Below are 25,060 nucleotides of genomic sequence, written 5' to 3' on the forward strand. Positions count from 1 at the left end.
TCTAAGCTCACGTACTATTGTCAATGTCACATAATTCACTTATATGACAAATGCTACCGAAATCAAGTTCAATATCTATTGAAATTATTACTAATTTCTGAAAATTCGACAAATTCGTAAAGGTTTGAAAATATTTGTATTCCTTACTGAAAAGTTACATAATGAGATAAAAAGAAGGACAGGCGTGACCTCGCTACACCCAAGTATGGGTTAAACTCCGATGGTACGGGAACATTACAGGCTGTCCGTGGCCTGATTTGTCTATGACGCGGTCTTTGACTGCTACCTTATCGGATTGTGGCGACCTTATGACCCCGATGGTGTCTTAACAGCTGTCACAGATCGTACGGTCTCACACCTGAACTGGTCGCTGTCCTGCATTATCTAACTACAGAATGGGTGTCGGTAAAAACATCATTTGTCTCTTCCTTGGTAAGTGTATGCTTCTAATATTGCATTCTGTAAAAAGCATTTATAACCTGAATGTTATCGACGAAATTCCTTCAGTCACAGAAATTTAACAGCTGTAATAGTTGCATGGCGGAACATGAGGTAGACCCATATAATCCCAATGTAATAAGAATGCTAAAATTACACATTTCACTTCGACTAAAATACACTTATTGAGCATAAAAAGGATGTTTCAAATGAAATGATGATACTGACAAGGTCGAGCAAAAAACATCACGATATTATTTGGGGACTCAATGATTAAAGATAGCTATAGGTGTCTAAAGGATAAACGGTAACTTTATATTATGAACAGTAACTATAGGCGTGTAAAGGATGAACAGTAACTATAGGCGTGTAAAGGATGAACAGTAACTATAGGCGTGTAAAGGATGAACAGTAACTATAGGCGTGTAAAGGATTAACAGTAACTATAGGCATGTAAAGGATTAACAGTAACTATAGGCGTGTAAAGGATTAACAGTAACTATAGGCGTGTAAAGGATGAACAGTAACTATAGGCGTGTAAAGGATGAACAGTAACTATAGGCATGTAAAGGATGAACAGTAACTATAGGCGTGTAAAGGATGAACAGTAACTATAGGCGTGTAAAGGATTAACAGTAACTATAGGCGTGTAAAGGATGAACAGTAACTATGGGCGTGTAAAGGATGAACAGTAACTATAGGCATGTAAAGGATGAACAGTAACTATAGGCATGTAAAGGATGAACAGTAACTATAGGCGTGTAAAGGATGAACAGTAACTATAGGCGTGTAAAGGATGAACAGTAACTATAGGCATGTAAAGGATGAACAGTAACTATAGGCATGTAAAGGATGAACAGTAACTATAGGCGTGTAAAGGATGAACAGTAACTATAGGCATGTAAAGGATGAACAGTAACTATAGGCATGTAAAGGATGAACAGTAACTATAGGCGTGTAAAGGATAAACGGTAACTATGGTCGTGTTAAGGATTAACGGTAACTATGGTCGTGTTAAGGATGAACAGTAACTATAGGCGTGTAAAGGATTAACGGTAACTATAGGCGTGTAAAGGATGAACAGTAACTATGGTCGTGTTAAGGATTAACGGTAACTATGGTCGTGTTAAGGATTAACGGTAACTATGGTCGTGTTAAGGATGAACAGTAACTATAGGCGTGTAAAGGATTAACGGTAACTATAGGCGTGTAAAGGATGAACAGTAACTATAGGCGTGTAAAGGATTAACGGTAACTATGGTCGTGTTAAGGATGAACAGTAACTATAGGCGTGTAAAGGATTAATGGTAACTATGGTCGTGTTAAGGATTAACGGTAACTATGGTCGTGTTAAGGATGAACAGTAACTATAGGCGTGTAAAGGATGAACAGTAACTATAGGCGTGTATAGGATTAACGGTAACTATAGGCGTGTAAAGGATGAACAGTAACTATAGGCGTGTAAAGGATGAACAATAACTATAGGCGTGTAAAGGATGAACAGTAACTATAGGCGTGTATAGGATTAACGGTAACTATAGGCGTGTAAAGGATGAACAGTAACTATAGGCGTGTAAAGGATGAACGGTAACTATGGTCGTGTTAAGGATGAACAGTAACTATAGGCGTGTAAAGGATTAACGGTAACTATAGGAGTGTAAAGGATTAACGGTAACTATAGGCGTGTAAAGGATGAACAGTAACTATGGGCGTGTAAAGGATTAACGGTAACTATAGGCGTGTAAAGGATTAACGGTAATTATAGGCGTGTAAATGATGAACAGTAACTATGGGCGTGTAAAGGATTAACAGTAACTATAGGCGTGTAAAGGATGAACAGTAACTTTAGGCGTGTAAAGGATGAACAGTAACTATAGGCTTGTAAAGGATGAACAGTAACTATAGGTGTCTAAATGATTAACAGTAACTATAGGCGTGTAAACTATAGGCTTGTAAAGGATGAACAGTAACTATAGGCGTGTAAAGGATTAACAGTAACTATGGGCGTGTAAAGGATTAACGGTAACTATGGTCGTGTAAAGGATGAATAGTAACTATAGGCGTGTAAAGGATTAACGGTAATTATAGGCGTGTAAAGGATGAACGGTAACTATAGGCGTGTAAAGGATTAACAGTAACTATAGGCGTGTAAAGGATTAACGGTAACTATAGGCGTGTAAAGGATTAACGGTAACTATAGGCGTGTAAAGGATTAACAGTAACTATAGGCGTGTAAAGGATTAACGGTAATTATAGGCGTGTAAAGGATTAACGGTAACTATAGGCGTGTAAAGGATTAACAGTAACTATAGGCGTGTAAAGGATTAACGGTAATTATAGGCGTGTAAAGGATTAACGGTAACTATAGGCGTGTAAAGGATTAACAGTAACTATAGGCGTGTAAAGGATTAACGGTAATTATAGGCGTGTAAAGGATTAACAGTAACTATAGGCGTGTAAAGGATTAACGGTAATTATAGGCGTGTAAAGGATGAACGGTAACTATAGGCGTGTAAAGGATTAACAGTAACTATAGGCGTGTAAAGGATTAACGGTAACTATAGGCGTGTAAAGGATTAACGGTAACTATGGTCGTGTTAAGGATTAACGGTAACTATGGTCGTGTAAAGGATGAACGGTAACTATAGGCGTGTAAAGGATTATCGGTAATTACAGGCGTGTAAAGGATTAACAGTAACTATAGGCGTGTAAAGGATTAACGGTAACTATAGGCGTGTAAAGGATTAACAGTAACTATAGGCGTGTAAAGGATTAACGGTAACTATGGTCGTGTTAAGGATTAACGGTAACTATGGTCGTGTAAAGGATGAACGGTAACTATAGGCGTGTAAAGGATTAACGGTATCTATGGTCGTGTTAAGGATTAACGGTAACTATAGGCGTGTAAAGGATGAACGGTAACTATAGGCGTGTAAAGGATTATCGGTAATTACAGGCGTGTAAAGGATTAACAGTAACTATAGGCGTGTAAAGGATGAACAGTAACTATAGGCGTCTAAAGGATTAACGGTAACTATAGGCGTGTAAAGGATTAACAGTAACTATAGGCGTGTAAAGGATGAACGGTAACTATAGGCGTCTAAAGGATTAACGGTAACTATAGGCGTGTAAAGGATTAACAGTAACTATAGGCGTGTAAAGGATGAACAGTAACTATAGGCGTGTAAAGGATGAACAGTAACTATAGGCGTGTAAAGGATTAACGGTAACTATAGGCGTGTAAAGGATTAACAGTAACTATAGGCGTGTAAAGGATGAACGGTAACTATAGGCGTGTAAAGGATGAACAGTAACTATAGGCGTGTAAAGGATTAACGGTAACTATAGGCGTGTAAAGGATTAACAGTAGCTATATGCGTGTTAAGGATGAACAGTAACTATAGGCGTGTAAAGTATTAACGGTAACTATAGGCGTGTAAAGGATGAACGGTAACTATAGGCGTCTAAAGGATTAACAGTAACTATAGGCGTGTAAAGGATGAACAGTAACTATAGGCGTGTAAAGGATTATCGGTAATTACAGGCGTGTAAAGGATTAACAGTAACTATAGGCGTGTAAAGGATTAACGGTAACTATAGGCGTGTAAAGGATTAACGGTAACTATAGGCGTGTAAAGGATTAACGGTAACTATAGGCGTGTAAAGGATGAACAGTAACTATAGGCGTGTAAATGATGAACAGTAACTATAGGCATGTTAAGGATGAATAGTAACTATAGGCGTGTAAAGGATGAACAGTAACTATAGGCGTGTAAAGGATTAACGGTAACTATAGGCGTGTAAAGGATGAACAGTAACTATGGGCGTGTAAAGGATTAACGGTAACTATAGGCGTGTAAAGGATTAACGGTAACTATAGGCGTGTAAAGGATTAACGGTAACTATAGGAGTGTAAAGGATTAACGGTAACTATATGAGTGTAAAGGATTAACGGTAACTATAGGCGTGTAAAGGATTAACGGTAACTATAGGCGTGTAAAGGATTAACGGTAACTATAGGCGTGTAAAGGATTAACGGTTACTATAGGCGTGTAAAGGATTAACGGTAACTATAGGCGTGTAAAGGATTAACGGTAATTATAGGCGTGTAAAGGATGAACAGTAACTATAGGCATGTTAAGGATGAATAGTAACTATAGGCGTGTAAAGGATTAACGGTGACTATAGGCGTGTAAAGGATTAACGGTAACTATAGGCGTGTAAAGGATTAACGGTAACTATAGGCGTGTAAAGGATTAACGGTAACTATAGGAGTGTAAAGGATTAACGGTAACTATGGGAATATATAGGATGATTTAAACGAAAAGAAAAGTTGTAATGTAGATTAAGGGAAGGTTGACATTAGTGATTGAACAGAATCAATAATTAAGAAATATTCCTTAACACCTGCCTTACAGAGAGTCTGCTTTCTCCCTAGGAAGATTTAGATAGAAATGCAGTATTTTCTACCAAAGAGTAGCCATGCACCTTGAAGTTATTATGATATATATAGGAACTATATGTTAGGCTCGACCTGCTGACATCAACAAATGCCAATGCTTATTTATTTGCGGCCTCAAATTAATCCAAATAATGTTATCCAATACTGAACCCCATAAAAAACTGGCTAAACATGTATGAAATAGCCGATATTCTTCTGACGTAAATAACCGGTATTATCCAGTTAGCAAACTTTAGTCTTAGGAGACTATGGTAATGGTTGAGAAGTCAATTTCTGGATTGACGATCGAGATAAGTCATACTTGCTTCAAGTGAACGCGCAGGTGTGGCTGGTCTTAGGCACTGACTCTAGTTTCTACTGTCGTCTGTGCCGCCTGTTTTTCGATCGCTTTTGAAAAAAAAAATCTGTTGGTCTGGAGCCTGTGTAACGTTGAAAATTGACCCTCGTTGCAAATTGAAACCTCCGCGCATTCCTCACTCCGATCCGTGGAATATGGACCCGTTTAAAACTGTCCTTATACAAATGGTTCACTATTTCGTCACTAAACCTGCCCTGTCGACTTGATTAATATAGCCGAATCGACAACACCAAATGCTAAGGGCACTGGGTCAAAGTTCAAGGTTAAGCGATGAGTTATTCATTTATCCATTTCACTTACGTAAAGAATTGAATGTTGTAGTAGCTCAACATACAACATATATGACCTTCAGGTTTTAAATGTTGTGCAGCTCGACATTCGACATTCAACATTTCAATGTAACCACTGGCCAACTAGGGACCTTTTAAATGTCGTGCATCCCGACACACAACATACGACATTTCGTGTTTTGTGACTATGGGAGACATAAATGGCGATATTAATGGTGTCCTTTTTGATCTGTCAGTTATTTAGTTACATTTCGTTAAATATTACTCCATTGTAACACGGAGGGTTTATTGAAGCCCCCACCACCCCCCAAGAAAAAGCACAGAAATACCCAACAAAAAACAAAAATCAAAAGGCTCTATACAGATGAAGAGGACCAACTACATATACAGTACTCTAATTGATTTTGATGTCCCTGTGAATTCAAGGACATTCATGTTCAACTTGGTTTGAATCACGTGATCAATCATTCGAAGTAGTTTGTAGCGCACACAATTTTCGCGTGCATCACGCTTCATTCGGTGTGAATCACGTGATCAAGGTTTCACAATAGTTTGAAGCGAAATCTACGTGTACTTTACGCTCCACTCAGTGGGAATCTCGTGATCTGATTCTGATATCAAAAATATTTTCTGATATCAGATACATGTGATAGTTTTTGATATCAAAACATCAGTATTGATCTCGAAAAATCGATTTTCTGATATCAAGCAACTATTTTCTGATATCAAGTAGTCAAAATGAATGTTTGATTTCTGATATTAAAAAAAAATCGAATTTCTGATATCAACAATCGAAAGTTGTTGATATCAGAAAAAAGTGAATAAACTACATTGTAGTAATTATTAATGTGAAAATAACGAATGAGGGGACCACATTGAACTATTAGAGATCGCACAGGTCTGTACATCAAATGTCATGCCCGGAAAAAACAGCGTGACGTCATTCAAATATTCTTGACGTATACAATAGGAGTCCTGAGGATCAATTATATGGCCCCAAGGTCGCAAACAACGAAAGGTTACCGCAAAGAATAGAGATCTTAGAAATAGTGAAATGACGTTAAATAACGTGGTTTGAGTACGGTTCTCCCGGATTGTCCCACCTTGGTTTGAGTACGGTTCTCCCGGATTGTCCCACCTTCCGGTGATTATGACGTCATGTTTCGGTGTTAATATTGTACTCAAACCACGTAATTTTACGTCATTTACACTATCCCGGTAGTCTCGATACGCCCTGATATCCTATGGCCTGAGAATGTGGTAAAACATTATCAAAATGATCCGTCGGAATAAATTATGTGGATGAACGGACAAGGTATTACTGTAGGACGATGAATTGGGAGCCTATACCTTCTCAGAAGGGAGCGCTTACTGGGAAGGGAGAGGGGTGAACAAAAAAACCATGCAGTGTATGTCAAATAGAAAAGATCGGTGAAGCCTGTATTGAACTGTCAATTTGAACGGTCAGTTTTCAACAGACCATCCGTTGAGAACTGACCTTTTAAGCTGTCATTTTTCAACGACACAGCCCATTTTCAACGACAATCAAGCTCCTTATTCAACGTTGAAAACTGACCTATGGTCAACGCGGGTAAATTTTCAACATTCGCCGCAGAGCAAATACTTCTATGGAATTCGGCTGTCCTCTGAACGGCATGCATGCCTTAGCCAATAAAATGTTCTCTGCACCAACATGGCAAACATTTTTGTCATTTTGACTCGTCCAGGGAGATGCGAATTAGTCCAAATATGTCCTGGAGTCTGCAAAGGCAGCACATTAAAACGAATTGAGTCTCTTTTCGAACTCTCTTCCAAAAAGTGTAAATTCAGAAAGAAATTTAAAAGAAGAGATTACATGGATCAGTTCTAAATAGAAAGTGAGATATACCAGAAAATACATTCAGCAGACGTCTATACATATCGATACTTATATAATGTTATGTATATATTGTTTTAGGTCTAATCTGCCATCACAGCTTTGCCCAAGGTAAGTACCCTACTGTTATCTTTAGGTATCACCGATATAATTTTGATTAACATTGTAACATTTTTATGCTCAGATTCTCATTGACAGGAGACGCTAATTCGAGCTTAAAAACATCTAATTTCAATTGAGAATTTTGTCATAAGGTTTTGGAATCTCCAATGTTTGGGATTTCAGGCACCGGTTTCATGAACGTTCCTTAATTTAAGGAAATTCCCGAATTAAAATGATCGTAAGAAATTCTCTAATGCTTTCCTATGGAAAACAAACGCTATCGAATTTCTGTAAGTTACGGAATATTGATGAAACTGGTCTCGAGTCATAGGAATTTCGAAAATGTACAATAGTAAATATTATTTTGGAACAAGAGTATTTCGACATTTACTGTTATAGGGATCAACCAACCAATTGTTTTCCCATAGACTTTAGTGCTAACGTTTTGGAGGATTTCATTCAAATTCTTGAATTCAATATGACAATTATGGTTTATAACAAAAGTTTAGGTTCTGATATAATACCTAATCAAAAAAAAAAGTTGGGTCCTTCAGCTCAAATTTTCTCCATGGTAGCCATTTTGAAAATGGGTGAATTTCGCAGTAAAAATTCTCAAAAATCTTAAATGTTTACCTGTTAATTATTATTACATGAACTGTTGGGGGGGAAAAATCAATCGGACTTACGAAATTTATATCAACATTTTTTATTGATAGTTACCTATCAGGCTACATATCTATTTTCTCACTTCATAACATACAGGCCAATGAGTGGCTGCCAGACATTTTATCCTTGGCTCAACTTTCTATACACAGGGGCTGTTTCAAAAATATATTTTTTCAATTGGTTGGTTGTTCCTTTATATGATAAATCCGGATCAATGAAGGTCTTTGCAATATTAAATGGTAATTAGGATTTCTGTTTAAAAGGTATTTCAGCAATGATTAATGCTAGGTAGGATTTCTGATCAAAGATGTTCTTGGCAAAATTTAAAATCGAATCGGGCTGCTGAAAGAAAAATGGGGTTTTGGTAATTGTTAAGGTCAATTAGGTTCCTGATTCAAAATTATTTCGACTACAGTTTATGTCAATTAGGTTTCTGATTCAAAATTATTTCGACTACAGTTTATGTCGAGTTTGGCAATCATTATTAATTGGGTGCTTAGTCGCAATGGACTGACAATAAGTCCTTACCTTGAAATATGAATCATTAGGAACGGTTAAAACAATAAAGTAATTTGAACATTTGAACCCAAATTATCAGGTCTCTATTAGGAAGCAACGTCTGTTAGACTGGGTTATGTGTTAGGGCGAGGTAATTGTGTTACGGCAAGGTTAGGGTTAGGACAATGGTAGCGTTATGGTTAAGTTATACAGTTTGGGCTAGGTTAGGGTTAGGATAATGTTAGGGTTAAGGTTAAGTACAATTTAATAGAGTTTGGACTAAGTTAAGGTTAGGTTTAAGTTATAGAGTTGGGGCTAGGTTATGGTTAGGATAATGTTAGGGTTAGGGTTAAGTAATAGAGTTTGGACTAAGTTAAGGTTAGATTTAAAAATTATGGGGATGGGACTAGGTTAGGGTTAGGTTTAAGTTATGGAGATGGGGCTAGGATATGGTTAGGATAATGTTAGGGTTAGGGTTAAGTAATAGAGTTGGGACTAAGTTAAGGTTAGGTTTAAGTTATGGAGATGGGGCTAGGTTATGGTTAAGATAATGTTAGGGTTAGGGTTAAGTAATAGAGTTTGGACTAAGTTAAGGTTAGGTTTAAGTTATAGAGTTGGGGCTAGGTTATGGTTAGGATAATGTTAGGGTTAGGGTTAAGTAATAGAGTTTGGACTAAGTTAAGGTTAGATTTAAAAATTATGGGGATGGGACTAGGTTAGGGTTAGGTTTAAGTTATGGAGATGGGGCTAGGATATGGTTAGGATAATGTTAGGGTTAGGGTTAAGTAATAGAGTTGGGACTAAGTTAAGGTTAGGTTTAAGTTATGGAGATGGGGCTAGGTTATGGTTAAGATAATGTTAGGGTTAGGGTTAAGTTATAGAGTTTGGACTAAGTTAAGGTTAGGTTTAAGTTATATAGTTGGGGCTAGGTTATGGTTAGGATAATGTTAGGGTTAGGGTTAAGTAATCGAGTTTGGACTAAGTTAAGGTTAGGTTTAAGTTATGGAGATGGGGCTAGGTTATGGTTAAGATAATGTTAGGGTTAGGGTTAAGTAATAGAGTTTGGACTAAGTTAAGGTTAGGTTTAAGTTATATAGTTGGGGCTAGGTTATGGTTAGGATAATGTTAGGGTTAGGGTTAAGTAATAGAGTTTGGACTAAGTTAAGGTTAGGTTTAAGTTATGGAGATGGGGCTAGGTTATGGTTAAGATAATGTTAGGGTTAGGGTTAAGTAATAGAGTTTGGACTAAGTTAAGGTTAGGTTTAAGTTATGGAGATGGGGCTAGGTTATGGTTAGGATAATGTTAGGGTTAGGGTTAAGTAATAGAGTTTGGACTAAGTTAAGGTTAGGTTTAAAAATTATGGAGATGGGACTAGGTTAGGGTTAGGATAATGTTAGTACTAGGGTAAAGTTATAGAGCTGAGGCTAGGTTAGGGTAAGGTTTATGTTAGGATTTGGGTTTAGTTATGGAGTTACGGCCAGGTTAGGATTAGAATAATGTTAGGGATAGGGTTAAGTTATAGAGTTGAGGCTAGGTTTGGTTTAGGATAATGTTAGGGTTATGGTTTAGTTATGGAGTTAGGGCTAGGTTAGGGTTAGGGTAATGTAAAGGTTAGGGTTAAGTTAAAGAGTTTGGCTAGGTTAAGGTAAAGATTAGAAAATGCCTAACAGTTCCATTTGAAGATTTGTAACACAGAGCTTGCGATTACGTGAGTGATAAGCTATTTTTCAAAACAGCCAGAGCACGGTGAGAATACAATCGACTTTCGATCGAATTCTAAAATAAACAAGTAAATAAGAAAACATAAAAAATAAAAGAAACAAAAAGGTGTAAATCCTCATCTACATAAAGACTTTGTAGTCTGTTACCGGTAATACATGTTGGATAAAATCAATTAGCTCTACGGTGAAAATAGCATTGGAAGATCACCATATCGGCGTTTTGTTCTCTGTGTGGAAAGTGGAAATAATATAATATTAATAATATCGATAATAATAATATTCAAAGCACGGGACCAACGTATTAAACTTAACTGTAAGAATACAGTGATAACAACCACGGTGTGGATTTTTTCCCCAGTAACTAATGTGACATTAGTGGGCCCTACCGCTGGACAAGGGTTGGTCCAGCTCATGAAGGACGGATTATGGGGAACAATTTGTGATGACCAGTTTGACAACCAAGACGCCGAAGTCGTTTGCAGACTCGCCTACCCCAAAGGGTAAGTGACTGGGGGTAATTACGTCCTCCATCATAGGTCTGGCTACTAAAACCACACTAAATTACAAACAAAACTTTTATCTATTTCATAACAATTGTGAAACTGGTTATAGCAACTTATATCAATTACTCATGTTGAACCGGATGGAAATGTGCAAGGGGTTTAACTGTGGGAAGAAACCGAGGTACATGCGTAACATGGAGAAACCAACAAGGTCGGGAGAGTGACACCAATAATTTCAATGTCTGATTACCCCTGATAACTAGGTGAAAGGCTTTACCACTGCACTACACGACGTCAGCGGTGTTAATATCCATGTAAATTCTTAGATTTAAGAATTATGGTTTTGAATTCAGAACGGTATCTCTTGTTGGCCATGTGATAAGAACATGCATTCTCCCATATCTTGGAGGATGATCCACTTGTTGCTAAGGACGTGTGTTACCATGCTTTGAGGCAGGAGGATCTCAACCCGAGGATAGAGGTGGGGTGGTGGTAGGATGGGGTGGGGAATGGTTTGCCAAAACACGATTCCTGCCGGATGTTTGACAGCTCAAGAATTTTACACGCACGCACGCACGCACGCTGTCATCGTATTTATACATGATATGTCAATATGTCTGTTACAGTGATGTAGCTATCGCCACAGTTGAGGGTGTTTTCGGTAACGGGACGGGTAAGATATTCTATGACGAATTGCAATGTACTGGATCGGAAACGTCCCTCGAAAATTGTCGTGCGGACTCTTTCCACGACTGCTTTCATTCGGAAGATGCCGGAGTTATTTGCGATTCCAGTAAGTACTGCATATACAGTTTAGCACCCTTTATGATTCTTATGATATTTAAGGAACCCCATTGTCCTTGCGTCATGGTCCGTCCAATTATTGTTTGACAGTTACAGTTTTGTATTGCTATTTCTGAGGAAGTACTATGTGGATTTTTTTTTCAATTTCAATTTGGAGGTTCCTCTTTGTCCCCATTTACGTATGTTTAATTGAGATCGTTACAAAAAGTAAAATGGCCAACAACGGTCACCTTTGATTTTGAAATTTTAAAGTTTGTCATCGCTTTCTCTCAGCAAGTACCGCATGGACCGTTCTCAAATTTCAGGTTGCCCTTTGACCCTAGTCGTACGTTAGTCTTTTTTATACTGGCCACGAATACTGAACGCCAATCATTTTGACAATTGATTTATTATCGCTATTTTCCTATGCGTTTTCCTAAATTTGTGGGGTTTTCATTCTTTCTTGTTGTGCATGTTCGTTTTTTAGACTCGTCAGTAGAATAAATGTAAACTAATCCAAAATAAAAGTAGTCATACTTTCTCAATACGACATATCTATAGAAAAGATAATTCTGAGGAAAGAAGCAGAAAAAACCCATCAAACCTGCACTAAACCAATAAAGAACGTATCCGATGATGAGGGCCAGGATCCATATATCTTGTAGAGGACGTTGAATTTGTTATTAGCTGTAGAGATTTTGCTATTTGTAGAGGCCGTTAAGACTATTTTGCTGTTTGTAGTGGCCGTTAAGACTATTTTGCTGTTTGTAAAGTCAGTTTAGATAATAATGCTGTTCAAAAAGGCCGTTCAGATGATTTTGCTGATTATAGAGGCCGTTTAGATGATTTTTTCTGTTTGTACAGGTTGTTTAGATGATTTTGCTGAATGTAGAGGCCTTTAAGATTATTTTGCTGTTTATACAGGCCGTCAGTTGATTTTGCTGTTTGTAGAGTCGGATAAGATGATATTGCCGTGTAAAGAGGCCATAAAGATAATTTTGCTATTTGTAAAGTCTTTTAAGATAACCTTGTTGTTTGTAGAGGCCGTTAAGATGATTTTGCTGTTTGTAGAGGCCGTTAACTAATTTCGCTTTTTGTAAAGGCCGTTAAAATAATTTTGCTGTTTGTAGAAGATGTTAAAATGATTTTCTGTTTGTAGAGGCCGTAAGGATGATGTTGCTGTTTGTAGAGGCCGTTGAGATAATGTTGCTGTTTGTAGAGGCTGTTAAGATGATGTTGCTGTTTGTAGAGGCTGTTAAGATGATGTTGCTGTTTGTAGAGGCCGTTATGATGATTTTGTTGTTTGTAGAGGCCTTTAAGATGATGTTAATGTTTGTAGAGGCCTTTAAGATGATTTTATTGTTTGTAGAGGCCGTTAAGATGAGATTGGTGAACGGTGCTGCTGACGGAATGTCAGGTCGTCTCGAGGTCGAATTAAACGGACAATGGGGGACAGTTTGTGACGACGAATTCACGTCCACAGCTGCTAAGATTGCATGCAGGGGGCTCGATTTACCATCGTACGTATACTGCCTCATCTCTTAAAGACTTAATCATATCAATAATTGTTAATATATTGATAACATCGTAACTATATTTTGATTATCAACCAAGTATCCAAATGGCCTAACATCAGTTTTATTTCCGGCAAAGCAGAATGCCAAATATTGAAGAACTCAAAATGATATGAGATGTAATTCCAGGAACGATGAGTGACGTAATGGTTATTTAACATTTAAGGAAGATTTCGAGAAGAAAATGTTTTTTGCTGATGTCTTGTGTCTATGATTCCATAGGTAAGGGTTTGCCTCGACAGTAAATGTCTGACGATTCCGTTTATAATGAGTCGTCTCAAAAGTAAAAATTCCTCTAGCCAATTCACTGGTTTACGACAGAATGACTCAAATGTTGAAAACCGTTGTAAAGGAGAACATCGATATTTTGAAAACCGTTGTAAAGGAGAACATCGATATTGCATCTTTTACAGAATGAACGCGTACCTCTCAAGTTTCGGCCAAGGAACAGGTCAGATATGGTATGATGACGTGTTATGTATGGGTAACGAAGCCAATCTGTTGGCTTGTAACATGACAGCGATTGGCAACAATGACTGTGATCACAGCGAAGACGTCGGCATCGTGTGTACAGGTGATTACGCTTACTTATTGTGCACGTGTATTATCAAGTGATTGTGTTGATATGTAGGTATGTAAATGTACTCAACGTTGATGAAGTCATCGCTCCTACTTAATTGACTGGTATTGACTTCGGGTCCCTTCCTGCCATAGAACATGCCGGGTCAAATTTCTCAGTGTGGTACCTCCAATCTCGATTCAGGCCTGGTTTAAAGATAGTCTGTGTTGATGCACTTACTAGGGACGACGGAAGAGAATTCCAAATGTCCACAATTCTGTTCGAGAGTGCGCATCCTCGTAGTCTGGTTCGTGCTATCTTCTTGAAGAGTTCCCTACTGTGTGCCAGAGTGTTGTGAAGGTTCGGGCATAGTAATGGTGCACATGTGGGAATGTATAAAAGTGAAAGTTTCGAGCAAGTTTTGGTGTTTGACGCCTCAGTTCACATGTAGGTATCGTGCATGTGTTGTACTTAACCACTTGTTCATTTATTGTACGTTACTATTAGATAATCCTATCTTTATGACACCACAGCTGTACCAAGAAGAAAAAGCAACAGCAGAACTCAGATCCTATCTTAAAGGGAATGATTAAGCTAGCAAATTTCTGAAAGCCTGATTTCACTCTGCCTGGTCTTCACCAAATTGGTCTTCATTTAACAAAGGAGATAACTCATTATAACTTCAGCCAAGTAGACGTCAGCTTGCACAACGCCAATGCAGCACTTGGCCTCTGATAACGGGACTATATGGGGTATAGCTGTAAGTGTTATAATTAGAAGAGGCACATATAGCAAATAACTTTAATACGAATTTATTGAATTTTATTTACTTTAATGAAAATATATAGCGGCCGGTCTGCCATTAGACCATTATGGCACGCCATCAAGAAATTTAAATTTTGATCAAACAATTGAATTTATTGATTCTGGGAAACAGTTCTCAACCAATTAAGTTATATGATTCAAATGAATTAATCAGCTAGAGCTGAGACAATGAAACCAGCTACACATACTTTTTGCGCGTACTCAACAATTGTATGACGTCACGGCAACAATACAATGCCGTCACTCGACAATTCAATACCGTGTCTTGCATTGATGTAACGTCCATATAAGACACTTGGGAGTTGGACTGGGATCTCAACCCTTGGGATAAGATTTTGAAACTGTCGAACACACCGTGCTTGGCAACTTAAGAACCTCTCTCTCTGGTCGAGACCCCCTGTCGCACCTCTAAGGGGTGGAAACATTCTTTTAATCACACGAGGTATGATAATTACTTGTCCACTTGACATCATTGCAGTTTTATCCTTGACTTCATACAATATAAATGGAAATCCCACATTTCAACCCGGGTGAGTTTGAAATGATTAAGATAAATGTTTATCCTGACTGCAATTTGTTAATTTGTAAGAATGCGAAAAACATAAAATGGGTTTGTTCCGTAGACAGGCATATCTCAACCCTCATATAAGATGTTGCACGAGGCTTAACAGCTCCCTTTCAGAAGCAAGTGGTTTCGTGTACAGATGTCCTCTCAACATTGAAACCTCAAAGACCAAAATTGACCTGCTGTCCCAATTTTCTCACTTACGATCATTATGTCAACTCTTTTCTTTTCTGTCTCCACCTTGCATGTAGCGTGTAAGAAATACGTCTACTGCCCCCATTGCATGATCGTAAGGGGCGACTAAATTCGGAAACTTGTCTTTTTTCTTTCTTTCTAGTAATTAATTTTTCTTAATATCTATCATGGTACTGCATCACATTTGTCCTTTAGTTGATCGTTCGGCACTGTGAGGAAGGTTTTGGGTTCTGTCACCTGGCCGAGACATACCGGAGTCTATGAAAGTAGTAATTGTTTATCCTGCTTAGCGCAGCATTTTTCGGTGTGGGCCGATTGGTTCTCCCATTGTCAGTATAATATTACAGGATTGAGCTGCTGGGAATCTTCGGCATGCTATCGTGAAGGAGCACAAAAAATACTTACCACTCGCTTGCGTCTTGCCCGCAGGGGAGGCTGTCTTTAAATAACCAAAGCTGTTTTTAGGACTTAACGCATCATTTAAGGAAATCAAACAATTATTTCCTGTCTACTTTTTGATGTACTTTTCCTTCGTCTTGTTTTTGTCTTGATACCATCATGTTGATGTTGCGAGTATATGTATATTTAATAGGGGACAAACATTTTAACGACCTGTTGATATTACTCCATCCGTGGTATGCAATCCGGTTCAAAATCAACGATCATTCATTCACTGTGGCAGTTTGGTATAGGAGCATGAGTCTACCTTGGATGATTGGACAGCATAGAAATGATTTATGTCTTTTTCTTGGTAGACAAGGCGCCGATTGTCAATGTGCGTCTAGTGAACGGACAATCTGCGGACGAAGGACGTGTAGAGATCCAGCTGAACGGCCAATGGGGAACAGTTTGTGATGATTTGTGGGATGAAGTTGATGCCAAAGTCGTGTGTAACATGCTAGGATTTACCAAGTAGGTTTTACGTTTTTTACCATATACATATCGATTGTTTAGAGGAACAAGGACGTATCTCCAACATGCAGTGCCTAGAAGTAAAGGGCCGTATCCATTTTTACATTTCAATAAATAACAATCACGAGTGGGATTTTCTTATAGAATTTGTACATTATATCAGTTGAAATGGTCTAATTCTGTTAAAATACTATGCGATTTAAAATTAATAGACAATTTCCTTTAAACAATCGATTAGGGAATTCCATTTCGGATGGTAATCCCTATCGTTTTCGTTATGATCATAACACTTTTGGCAAACACTTTCACTCAAAAACGAAAATAGTCAAAATGTTCATATTATAGTACAGGATAGCGAACATCGAGCTGATCATTCCACTAACATTTTGGTGATCATAAGTTTAAGGTCACAGATCTTTTTAAACGCGTTTTTTGAACGATCATTACTTCATAAAGGATCGTTCTATTTCATGAACGCTCAGTGTGTCATGTAGCTCATGGTTGGGGCTAACTTTTCTCCGTGCCGTGTTATCTGTGAATGTGTCAAGGTCAAGACTTCGCTATGGGGTCAAAATTATGTCAAAAAATAAAAGTCGCAAATTGAGTAATATTTTCAGCGCATATGAAAGAGCATGACCCACCGAGATCGAAAATGTGTCAGCTCCTTCATCTAAACACATACAGACTTGATATTTGTCGCAACAGTCTGCATGCAAATCTTTATTTTTGTTCATATTTTGCAGTGGGACAGCTAGGGGTGTCGGGAATGCCTATTTTGGAAACGGTAATGGTTCCATCTTGATGGACGATGTTGAATGTACGGGATCAGAGAAGAGTCTCGCCCAGTGTGTGTTCGGGGGATTCGGTAATCACGACTGTGATCACTCTGAGGACGCAGGAGTCATATGTAACGGAGGTGAGCATGTTCACCTTTACGTTCTTGAATTTACCTCTTTGGATAGTAACATTCTTGCTATTTCACTTGTGGTGACGTTGCATTTCATCGTTTTTCCGATACTCAAATGTTGTACATTTAATCACACGATAATAGTAGTCATGCAATTGAAGACAGAACTGAGACCGCACATAATACAAGTAAACAGGATGTGTTGCTTCGAATTTTACTTTTCTTTCTGGATAGTAAGTAACATGCCAGATTTTTTCACATGCAATACCGCAGTATTTCGCAGTTAATCCGATACTGAGGAGCTTACTCTCGTTTTATATGTTTTAAGCTTGGGTGGTTCATTTACATTATATCATGATAAGGGAAGGCTTACTTAAACACGTCTGATGGGCTTCAGACTAATCTGGTGCGGGATCACCTGACTCATGTATTAACTATAGGAAAAAAAATATTCGAATCACAGATGCATCAAACACCGTGCAAGTGCGTCTTGTTGGGGGCTCCAATGATCAAGAGGGGCGCGTGGAGGTGTTCCATAACAACCGATGGGGAAGCGTGTGTGACGACGAATTCGACAATCGTGAGGCCAAGGTCATCTGTAACATGCTGGGATTCGGAAAGTAAATATATCGATTGATATTAACGATCAGAAAATGACGATCTAGCAGGAAGATACACATATTTAGAACATATAGCAGTTAATGAAAAAAGTCTCAGAATTCTGAAAAATATTGAACACTTTTGCATATGATGTTACTGGGTTTTTTGAACAGTGGGACAGCCATCGCACTGGGAGATGCGTTTTTCGGTGAAGGTTCTGGTGTCATACAGATGGATGAGCTCGCTTGCAGTGGCCGTGAGAGCAGTATCGGGCTTTGTCGATTTGACGGCTTCGGGAACAATGATTGTGATCACAGCGAGGATGCCAGTGTCATATGTAACGCCGGTAAATATAGTCAACGCCAATCTTTATCAAGGATGTCCTTTCCTTTTCTAATAGTAATTATCTCTGTGAAGCAATCCAAACCTTTTTGGAACCTTATGATTGAAAATAGCATGACAAAGATATGCATAGTGCCATTTCAATATACTGTATGTGCATTATTCATTAAGGATACTGAAAGTGATCTACCTCGTACCCCATGACCACATTTAGGGATGTCATTTACTACTTGTTTGATGATTCTTTGTATGTTGTACCCTTCTGTTGTTGTTTCTGTGGCATATGTCTAGGTATGATCCTGTATGCGCTTCCTTGGCACCTGCCTTCATATTATCCTGGCTGTTGGTGTTTCCTTAGCACCTGTCTTCATATCATCCTGGCTGTATGTGTTTCCTTGTCACATGTCTTCATATTATCCTGGCTGTATGTGTTTCCTTGGCACCTGTCCTGTATTGCCCTGGCTGTTCATGCTTTGTGATACTCGTCCTAATATGGTCCTGGCGAAGACGTTCCAATACGAACAGTTCAGTTTAAATAATTTAATTGTTTGTTACATACGACAAGCTCGTAGGAAAGTTGCTTGTTTGCGTGTGTTGTCGTATTTCAACAATACCATGCTCGACAGCATAATGTTAGCTATATGAGACCATCTTTATAGCAGTGGAAATGTCTTCTTTAGTTAACATGTCGGTATTCTCTATTAAATTAATGTATTTATTATAGGTTTTTATAAGTTTTCCTATTCTTGTCGATATGTATGTGACGTAGATACTCTAATTAAGGCGAGGTCTTCCTTTTATGATGTAAATGTCAAATTTGACTGGGGTATTATTATAATTATATTAGCTTTATTTCCTCATTGATATGGATGTTCTTGTTGCTGTTTTGATATCATATTATCTTTTTGATAAGATGGATTTGTGGGATCTCCTGTATCTATAAAGCTATAGCTTTTTAGTGAAGGTTATAATGATAATGCACAGTAAAACCTGCTTTAGTGGCCACCTTTATTAAGCGGCCCTCTCATATGTGACCGTATTTTCCCCTCCAGATGCTACCTACCAGGTATTATACTAGTTACCTGAACCTGGATTAAGCTAAGAGACCACCTGTCATATGTGACTGTATCCACGAGACCAGATAAACAATACCTTTATATTCTAAAGTCCAAATCAAGATGATAGTGTGGTTGTCAATGGCCGATATGAAACGAGGCTTTCATTCAGTTTAGACACTTTATTTCAATTTGATTCAAAATGTTAGAAACATGAAGATAAGGTACAAGTGTCAAAGAAAAATGATGCAAATGTCAGTTTCTTATCGACAGGAAACTAGTTATAATAATGAATTTCATTATTTATTTTACAACAGGCTCCCAGAATCTTACAGTTCGACTTGTAAACGGAAAGTCATCCACAGAGGGAAGAGTGGAGGTCTTTTATCACAACCAATGGGGAACCGTGTGTGACGATTATTTCGGTAGAGAGGAAGCAAAGACAGTATGCAGAATGCTTGGCCTACCTACGTAAGTAAAATCAATAACTTATGCAGTCAATTACTACAGATTGTAGACAAATAACGTAGGTAAAAAGTATACTGGTGCCGATTACCCGAAAGGTCAGTTATCTGATTGGAGACAAATATCAACTGTCAGGCATAACTCTAGATATTTCGTATTAAACTTTGAAAGTGTTGGGATAACACGTGAAACAAAGTCATTGAGGGTACTGATGATCAATATAAAGGAAAACAAATTTAAGTGAATTTTTTTAGTTATCCAATTAGTGAAAGAGGAATTTTAATGGAAATATGGAGATGATACGCCTATGCATATGCCATTGCAGATATATGGGAATGAATTGATACCGGAAATGTAGGAGTTATAATAACAGAACTTAAAGTAGGAGGACGGAAGTGGTGATAAATAGAATCGATGGTGGTAGTGTGCTATGCCTGAATTCTAATGGAAGATCAGAGTGTAGAGATTTATCTATCAATTATACAGAAAGGGTACAGATGGTTAAGTCATTAGTATATTCTAAAAAGTGTTGAGAAAAGATTCGTGCATTTACATTATACAGAGAACTGACGATAATAAATGTATTAATGAATTACATAGATAGATGGGATATAGAAAAATGACAGATTATTAGTTATTAAAGCAGGTAATATGGTTTCATATTACCTGTCTGAAGTGTTTTTTCATACTGCAAAAGCAATTTAAAATGAAAAGTAATAAAATTCAAATAGCAAACATAATAGTTTATTCAACATTTATCAAAATTATGTCAGTGTGATTTATCACTCTTTGCGCGTGACTTTATATTACCTGCGCGTGACTTTATATTATCCGAAAGAATCTGAATGTAAAACATCATAGCTGGATGATTGGCCAATCAAATGATTAAGAGTTTCTTCTGCATTATGACAATGGTGATTTTATGTTTTGAAAAGATGAGATTATAAGTAGAACAAGTCCATACCTAGTGTGCGATACATGTTGGGGTACACGGCACTGACAGTTTATTCCTGTTCGTTCACACTCTCTTTATTTCCAAAGCGCTGAAGCTCAGGCGGTGAACGGTGGTTTCTTCGGAGAAGGAATCGGTAGGATATGGTTAGACAACCTCCATTGCACAGGCCTGGAAAATTCCGTTGAAGGATGTCGACACAACCCGTTCGGTGCCAACAACTGTGATCACACTGAAGATGCCGGGGTTCGATGTGGAGGTAAGGCCATATATGGAATGGTCGATATTCAATTCAATTTCATTAGTCTTGAGAGCGTGTATCTCATCGACATCAAACATATACAATTACATAGAATATAATTCAAGTCAGCTTGGGTAGAGCAATGCACAGGCATATGGCATTATAACATGCATATATATGTATATATAGTATCATTCGATAAAGTTAAATAGTATGGATCAAACTACTAGTTACTAGAAGCCATCAGAGTAGAACGCTGTAAAGATGCGTGGTATAAAAACTTGCCCAGATTACACAATTCTTTAACATTACCCGTTGATAGTAAATTTATTAACTTATAGACAGAAGGATTAACCCGATAATGAGGCTTTATATATTTTATTCTAAGATCGCTAGATAAGGGACATTTTAAAATGAAAAGGTCTTCGAAGTCATTTCTACAGAAAGGGGAAAATCTTGAATTACAAAACAGACCGTTGTACCGCGTTCATCAAAGCAAAACTAGATTTCTCTCTGATCGTAGGGCAGAACATATCTGAAATGGAAGGTAGAAATGTGTATCTAGATTCCTTCTTAATCAAAACACAGCTCAAGCTTCTATCAATTTCTGTCGGCATTGAAGTTTGGGGCGTTTCGATAACATATGACTCCCGAGGTACCAGAATTACACCAAGCGTCACAATTATCTCTCTCGCGGGCGTACACACGGGCACGCGCATATGTGTAGCACCTAATTGTTGTTGATATATCTTGCTTCAGTTATTAATCGTCCGAGCAACTGAATCTAATATTCGGCCAATGTTCTACACCCTTATTAAATATCTATTCCTAAAATTGTCATCTGTAATTCTCTGGGTCAACTTTCCAGTGTAATTAAGTTGAACTATTATCATCACATCAAACATATAGCTTCCCTCGGTGTAATGTCTTAAAAACAATTAGTCTGGGTTACTTCAATTCCATAACGTGATTTTCCAGAAACATTTGTGTCCCTGATGAACATTTTCTCCAGAGTACTGTATATGTGAACATGCTAAGTTTGGCACATTCAGTTTTTACCGCAGTGATTGATTAGCGAACCAATATCATTAACCTTAAATGCATATAGACAGAATGCTCCAAGCGAGGAAAGCGCTGAAATAATATAACCGCTAATATATACATATGTATATAATTTACAGTATATGACGTCGTTATTGTTGTTAACAAAACAAGGATTACCCCGTCATAAATAAGTATCGGAAACATTTAACGGAGATATGTCTGACACTAATTTTAAACTGATATAATTTAATTTTGCTTGTAACAAGCATTTTCATTGGCTCAAAAAATTATGTTATCATCTCATAACATAAATAATGACTGTGACGTCTGTGGAGTAATCGTTGTTCACGGGATTTTGTATTTATCGATGTGTTTTTAAATATCTGGAGCAAAATAAACATGTTAAACTTGATGAAAATGTTTCTTATCGTTGTTAATTAAATTATGCCCGCATCACAATTCCTGAATTACATTACCTAAGTTTGACTCATTACCAGGGACGATGGAGAGTCCACTGAGATTGGTTGGTGGAGTGGGACCATTTGAAGGCCGTCTGGAAGTGTTCCACAACAACCAATGGGGGACTGTATGTGTAGATGGTTTCGGTAAAGCAGATGCTCAGGTTGTCTGTAACGTATTAGGCTACCCGAGGTAGGTATGCGTGCAAACGGCTAAATCTAAATTACTGAAACATAGAGTAAATATACGTACAAACGGCCGGGTGTGCTGAAACTTGGGGTAGGTATACGTACAACGGCCGGGGGTGCTGAAACATAGGGTAAGTGTACGTACAAGCGGCCGGGTGTGCTGAAACATAGGGTAAGTGTACGTACAAGCGGCCGGGTGTGCTGAAACTTAGGGTAGGTATACGTACAACGACCGGGGGTGCTGAAACTTAGGGTAGGTATACGTACAAACGGCCGGGCGTGCTGAAACTTAGGGTAGGTATACGTACAACGACCGGGGGTGCTGAAACTTAGGGTAGGTTTACGTACAACGGCCGGGGGTGCTGAAACTTAGGGTAGGTATACGTACAAACGGCCGGGCGTGCTGAAACTTAGGGTAAGTATACGTACAAACGGCCGGGTGTGCTGGGTAAGTACATAAATATCCTCAGGTGCTCTAGGCTTCCCGAGTAGGTATACATACGATTAGGTGGACTGAAAACTTTATACGAGTAGGTCCACTCTTCGTCGATAGAAATGTCTATAACTATATCATGCAACTATGGCACTTTGTCCGGCCTCGGTCGATATTGGCAATCTTTGCTCAGTAAATAATTATATTTCGGTATCTAAACCAGAGCGCACAATGCTCAAGTTATGATCCTTTGTCATTTAAACTGCATATTATTCAATAATATTAACCACAACGTCTTAAATACCACAATCTTTGATCAAACGATCAAATATCGTATTGTACTCTCGCGCAGCTTGACGGAACGCATATGACAGATGTTGTTGGCTGAAATACGTGACGTCACAGACCACTCGTAGGAGCGTCCAATACCATGTTTTATCACTGTCGTGCAGTGCAATTTGATGTAACATCAAAAACACGTGATCAGATGTAGACCAATCGGCATCTGATGAAAATCTGAAAATGTAATAACATGATTCATCATCCACATGAAGAGATACATATTGACGACCATATACAAGAAAGGATTTATTGTGGAGCTCTTAATCAACCGTTATTGTTGGGTATTTTGTAGGATTGTTTCCAACTCACTTTTTATAATATTTTATAGGATGTGCAGCCAATACAATATTCTAAGTTTACACGATTAAGTACAAGTATATATTTTTTCAGCGACAACCCAGTGGTCCAGGGATCGCTGGCCTTTGGAGAAGGAACCGGAAATGTATGGCTTGGCAATTTACAGTGCAATGGAAGTGAGCCATCGCTTGATCTGTGTATTCACGCACAGTGGGGATCTTCCCGATGTACTCACAGCAAAGACGTCGGTATTGTATGCAGAAGTGCGTAAGATCACGTTAATTATATGTAACAATATACCATTACCCAGATAGATTGATAATGCAGGCTATATTTTACCACAAGATAATGTTTTCCTTGTTGCATGTACGCACACATTCACGAAATTTAATAGCAAAAGTGTTATTGTTATATTTCATTCCTGTTCATTGCCCAGATAGATTGATAATACAGGCTATTTTACCACTAGATAATGTTTTCCTTGTTGAATGTACGCACACATTCACGAAATTTAATCGCAAACGCGTTATTGATATTTTTTCGTTTGTGTTCATTGCCCAGATAGATTGATAATACAAGCGTTTAAAGAAGGAGAAAGCACTACCTTCATTTAATTTCCACACGGCATACTGATATTGATACATACATGTATACGTAGCAATCAATGTTTGGCCAGTTCATAGACTGTAACGACATTTGGCACTTCCTTATCAAAAAAAGGAAATTGCTAATATTAATTTACAAAGTATAGTTTGGAAGCAAATCGCTAAAAAACTTGCACGCGCAAAACAAGTCAGGTACACGTTATTTAGCTGTTTTTATTTTAAAAGTGATTCCTTATAACCACCAATGATTAATAAATGAGTAGTTTAACCTGTTACAATATCTTATCCCGAATATCTACAAATAGAAAGAAGAAAATATTTTCATCATATTGACGAATTCTTACTTTTCATAGGTAGTTATTGAAATCAAGTCAATTACTACCTGGTACATGTTTTTCAGACCACGGACTCGAGTGTTACCACTGTGACGGTCTCACTGATCCAAAATTATGTAAGGAAACCCAGCAGTGCGCAGTCGGTGAGGTTAGTTTCCTTAAGCGTGAATTAAGAGTGTCAATCAAACTCAAATTTTAGCACAAAACCGAAATTAAGAGTTAGCGCTATGATCAATTTGCGCCCAAACAACACTTGCCGTAGAATACAACATACAGAAACTAGGATAATCGCAATTTTAATTTATCGGAACGGTTTCGGGAAAGCGTTACACTAATATTGCAAATATTTTACGTTTACAATATTCAACTAATATATGATGAAAGCAGTCAATATAATATTGGTTTATGTGGATATTGAAGCAAATATCATGTATGTGACGGTATATTGACCAAATCAAATGTATGAT

The 25,060-nt window shown here is 37.9% G+C and overlaps 1 protein-coding gene across 1 annotated transcript in view; it reads left to right on the top strand.

The window, feature by feature from the left end:
- Nucleotides 1-252: 252 nt before the first annotated feature.
- The window catches only part of LOC117316629 (deleted in malignant brain tumors 1 protein-like), a 29,603-nt gene continuing 4,795 nt past the window's right edge, over nt 253-25,060 (top strand). The window contains exons 1-15 of the mRNA XM_033871307.1: nt 253-432; nt 7,506-7,535; nt 10,771-10,912; nt 11,542-11,708; nt 13,068-13,218; nt 13,686-13,846; nt 16,172-16,328; nt 17,072-17,244; nt 17,699-17,855; nt 18,009-18,181; nt 19,550-19,703; nt 20,739-20,908; nt 22,432-22,585; nt 23,747-23,916; nt 24,659-24,741. Of these exons, the coding sequence (XP_033727198.1) occupies nt 396-432; nt 7,506-7,535; nt 10,771-10,912; nt 11,542-11,708; nt 13,068-13,218; nt 13,686-13,846; nt 16,172-16,328; nt 17,072-17,244; nt 17,699-17,855; nt 18,009-18,181; nt 19,550-19,703; nt 20,739-20,908; nt 22,432-22,585; nt 23,747-23,916; nt 24,659-24,741 (2,079 nt within the window). The 5' untranslated portion in view covers nt 253-395. The remainder of the gene's footprint in view (nt 433-7,505; nt 7,536-10,770; nt 10,913-11,541; nt 11,709-13,067; nt 13,219-13,685; nt 13,847-16,171; nt 16,329-17,071; nt 17,245-17,698; nt 17,856-18,008; nt 18,182-19,549; nt 19,704-20,738; nt 20,909-22,431; nt 22,586-23,746; nt 23,917-24,658; nt 24,742-25,060) is intronic.

This window comes from Pecten maximus, chromosome 18, assembly GCF_902652985.1.
Source record: "Pecten maximus chromosome 18, xPecMax1.1, whole genome shotgun sequence".
NCBI lineage: Eukaryota > Metazoa > Mollusca > Bivalvia > Pectinida > Pectinidae > Pecten > Pecten maximus.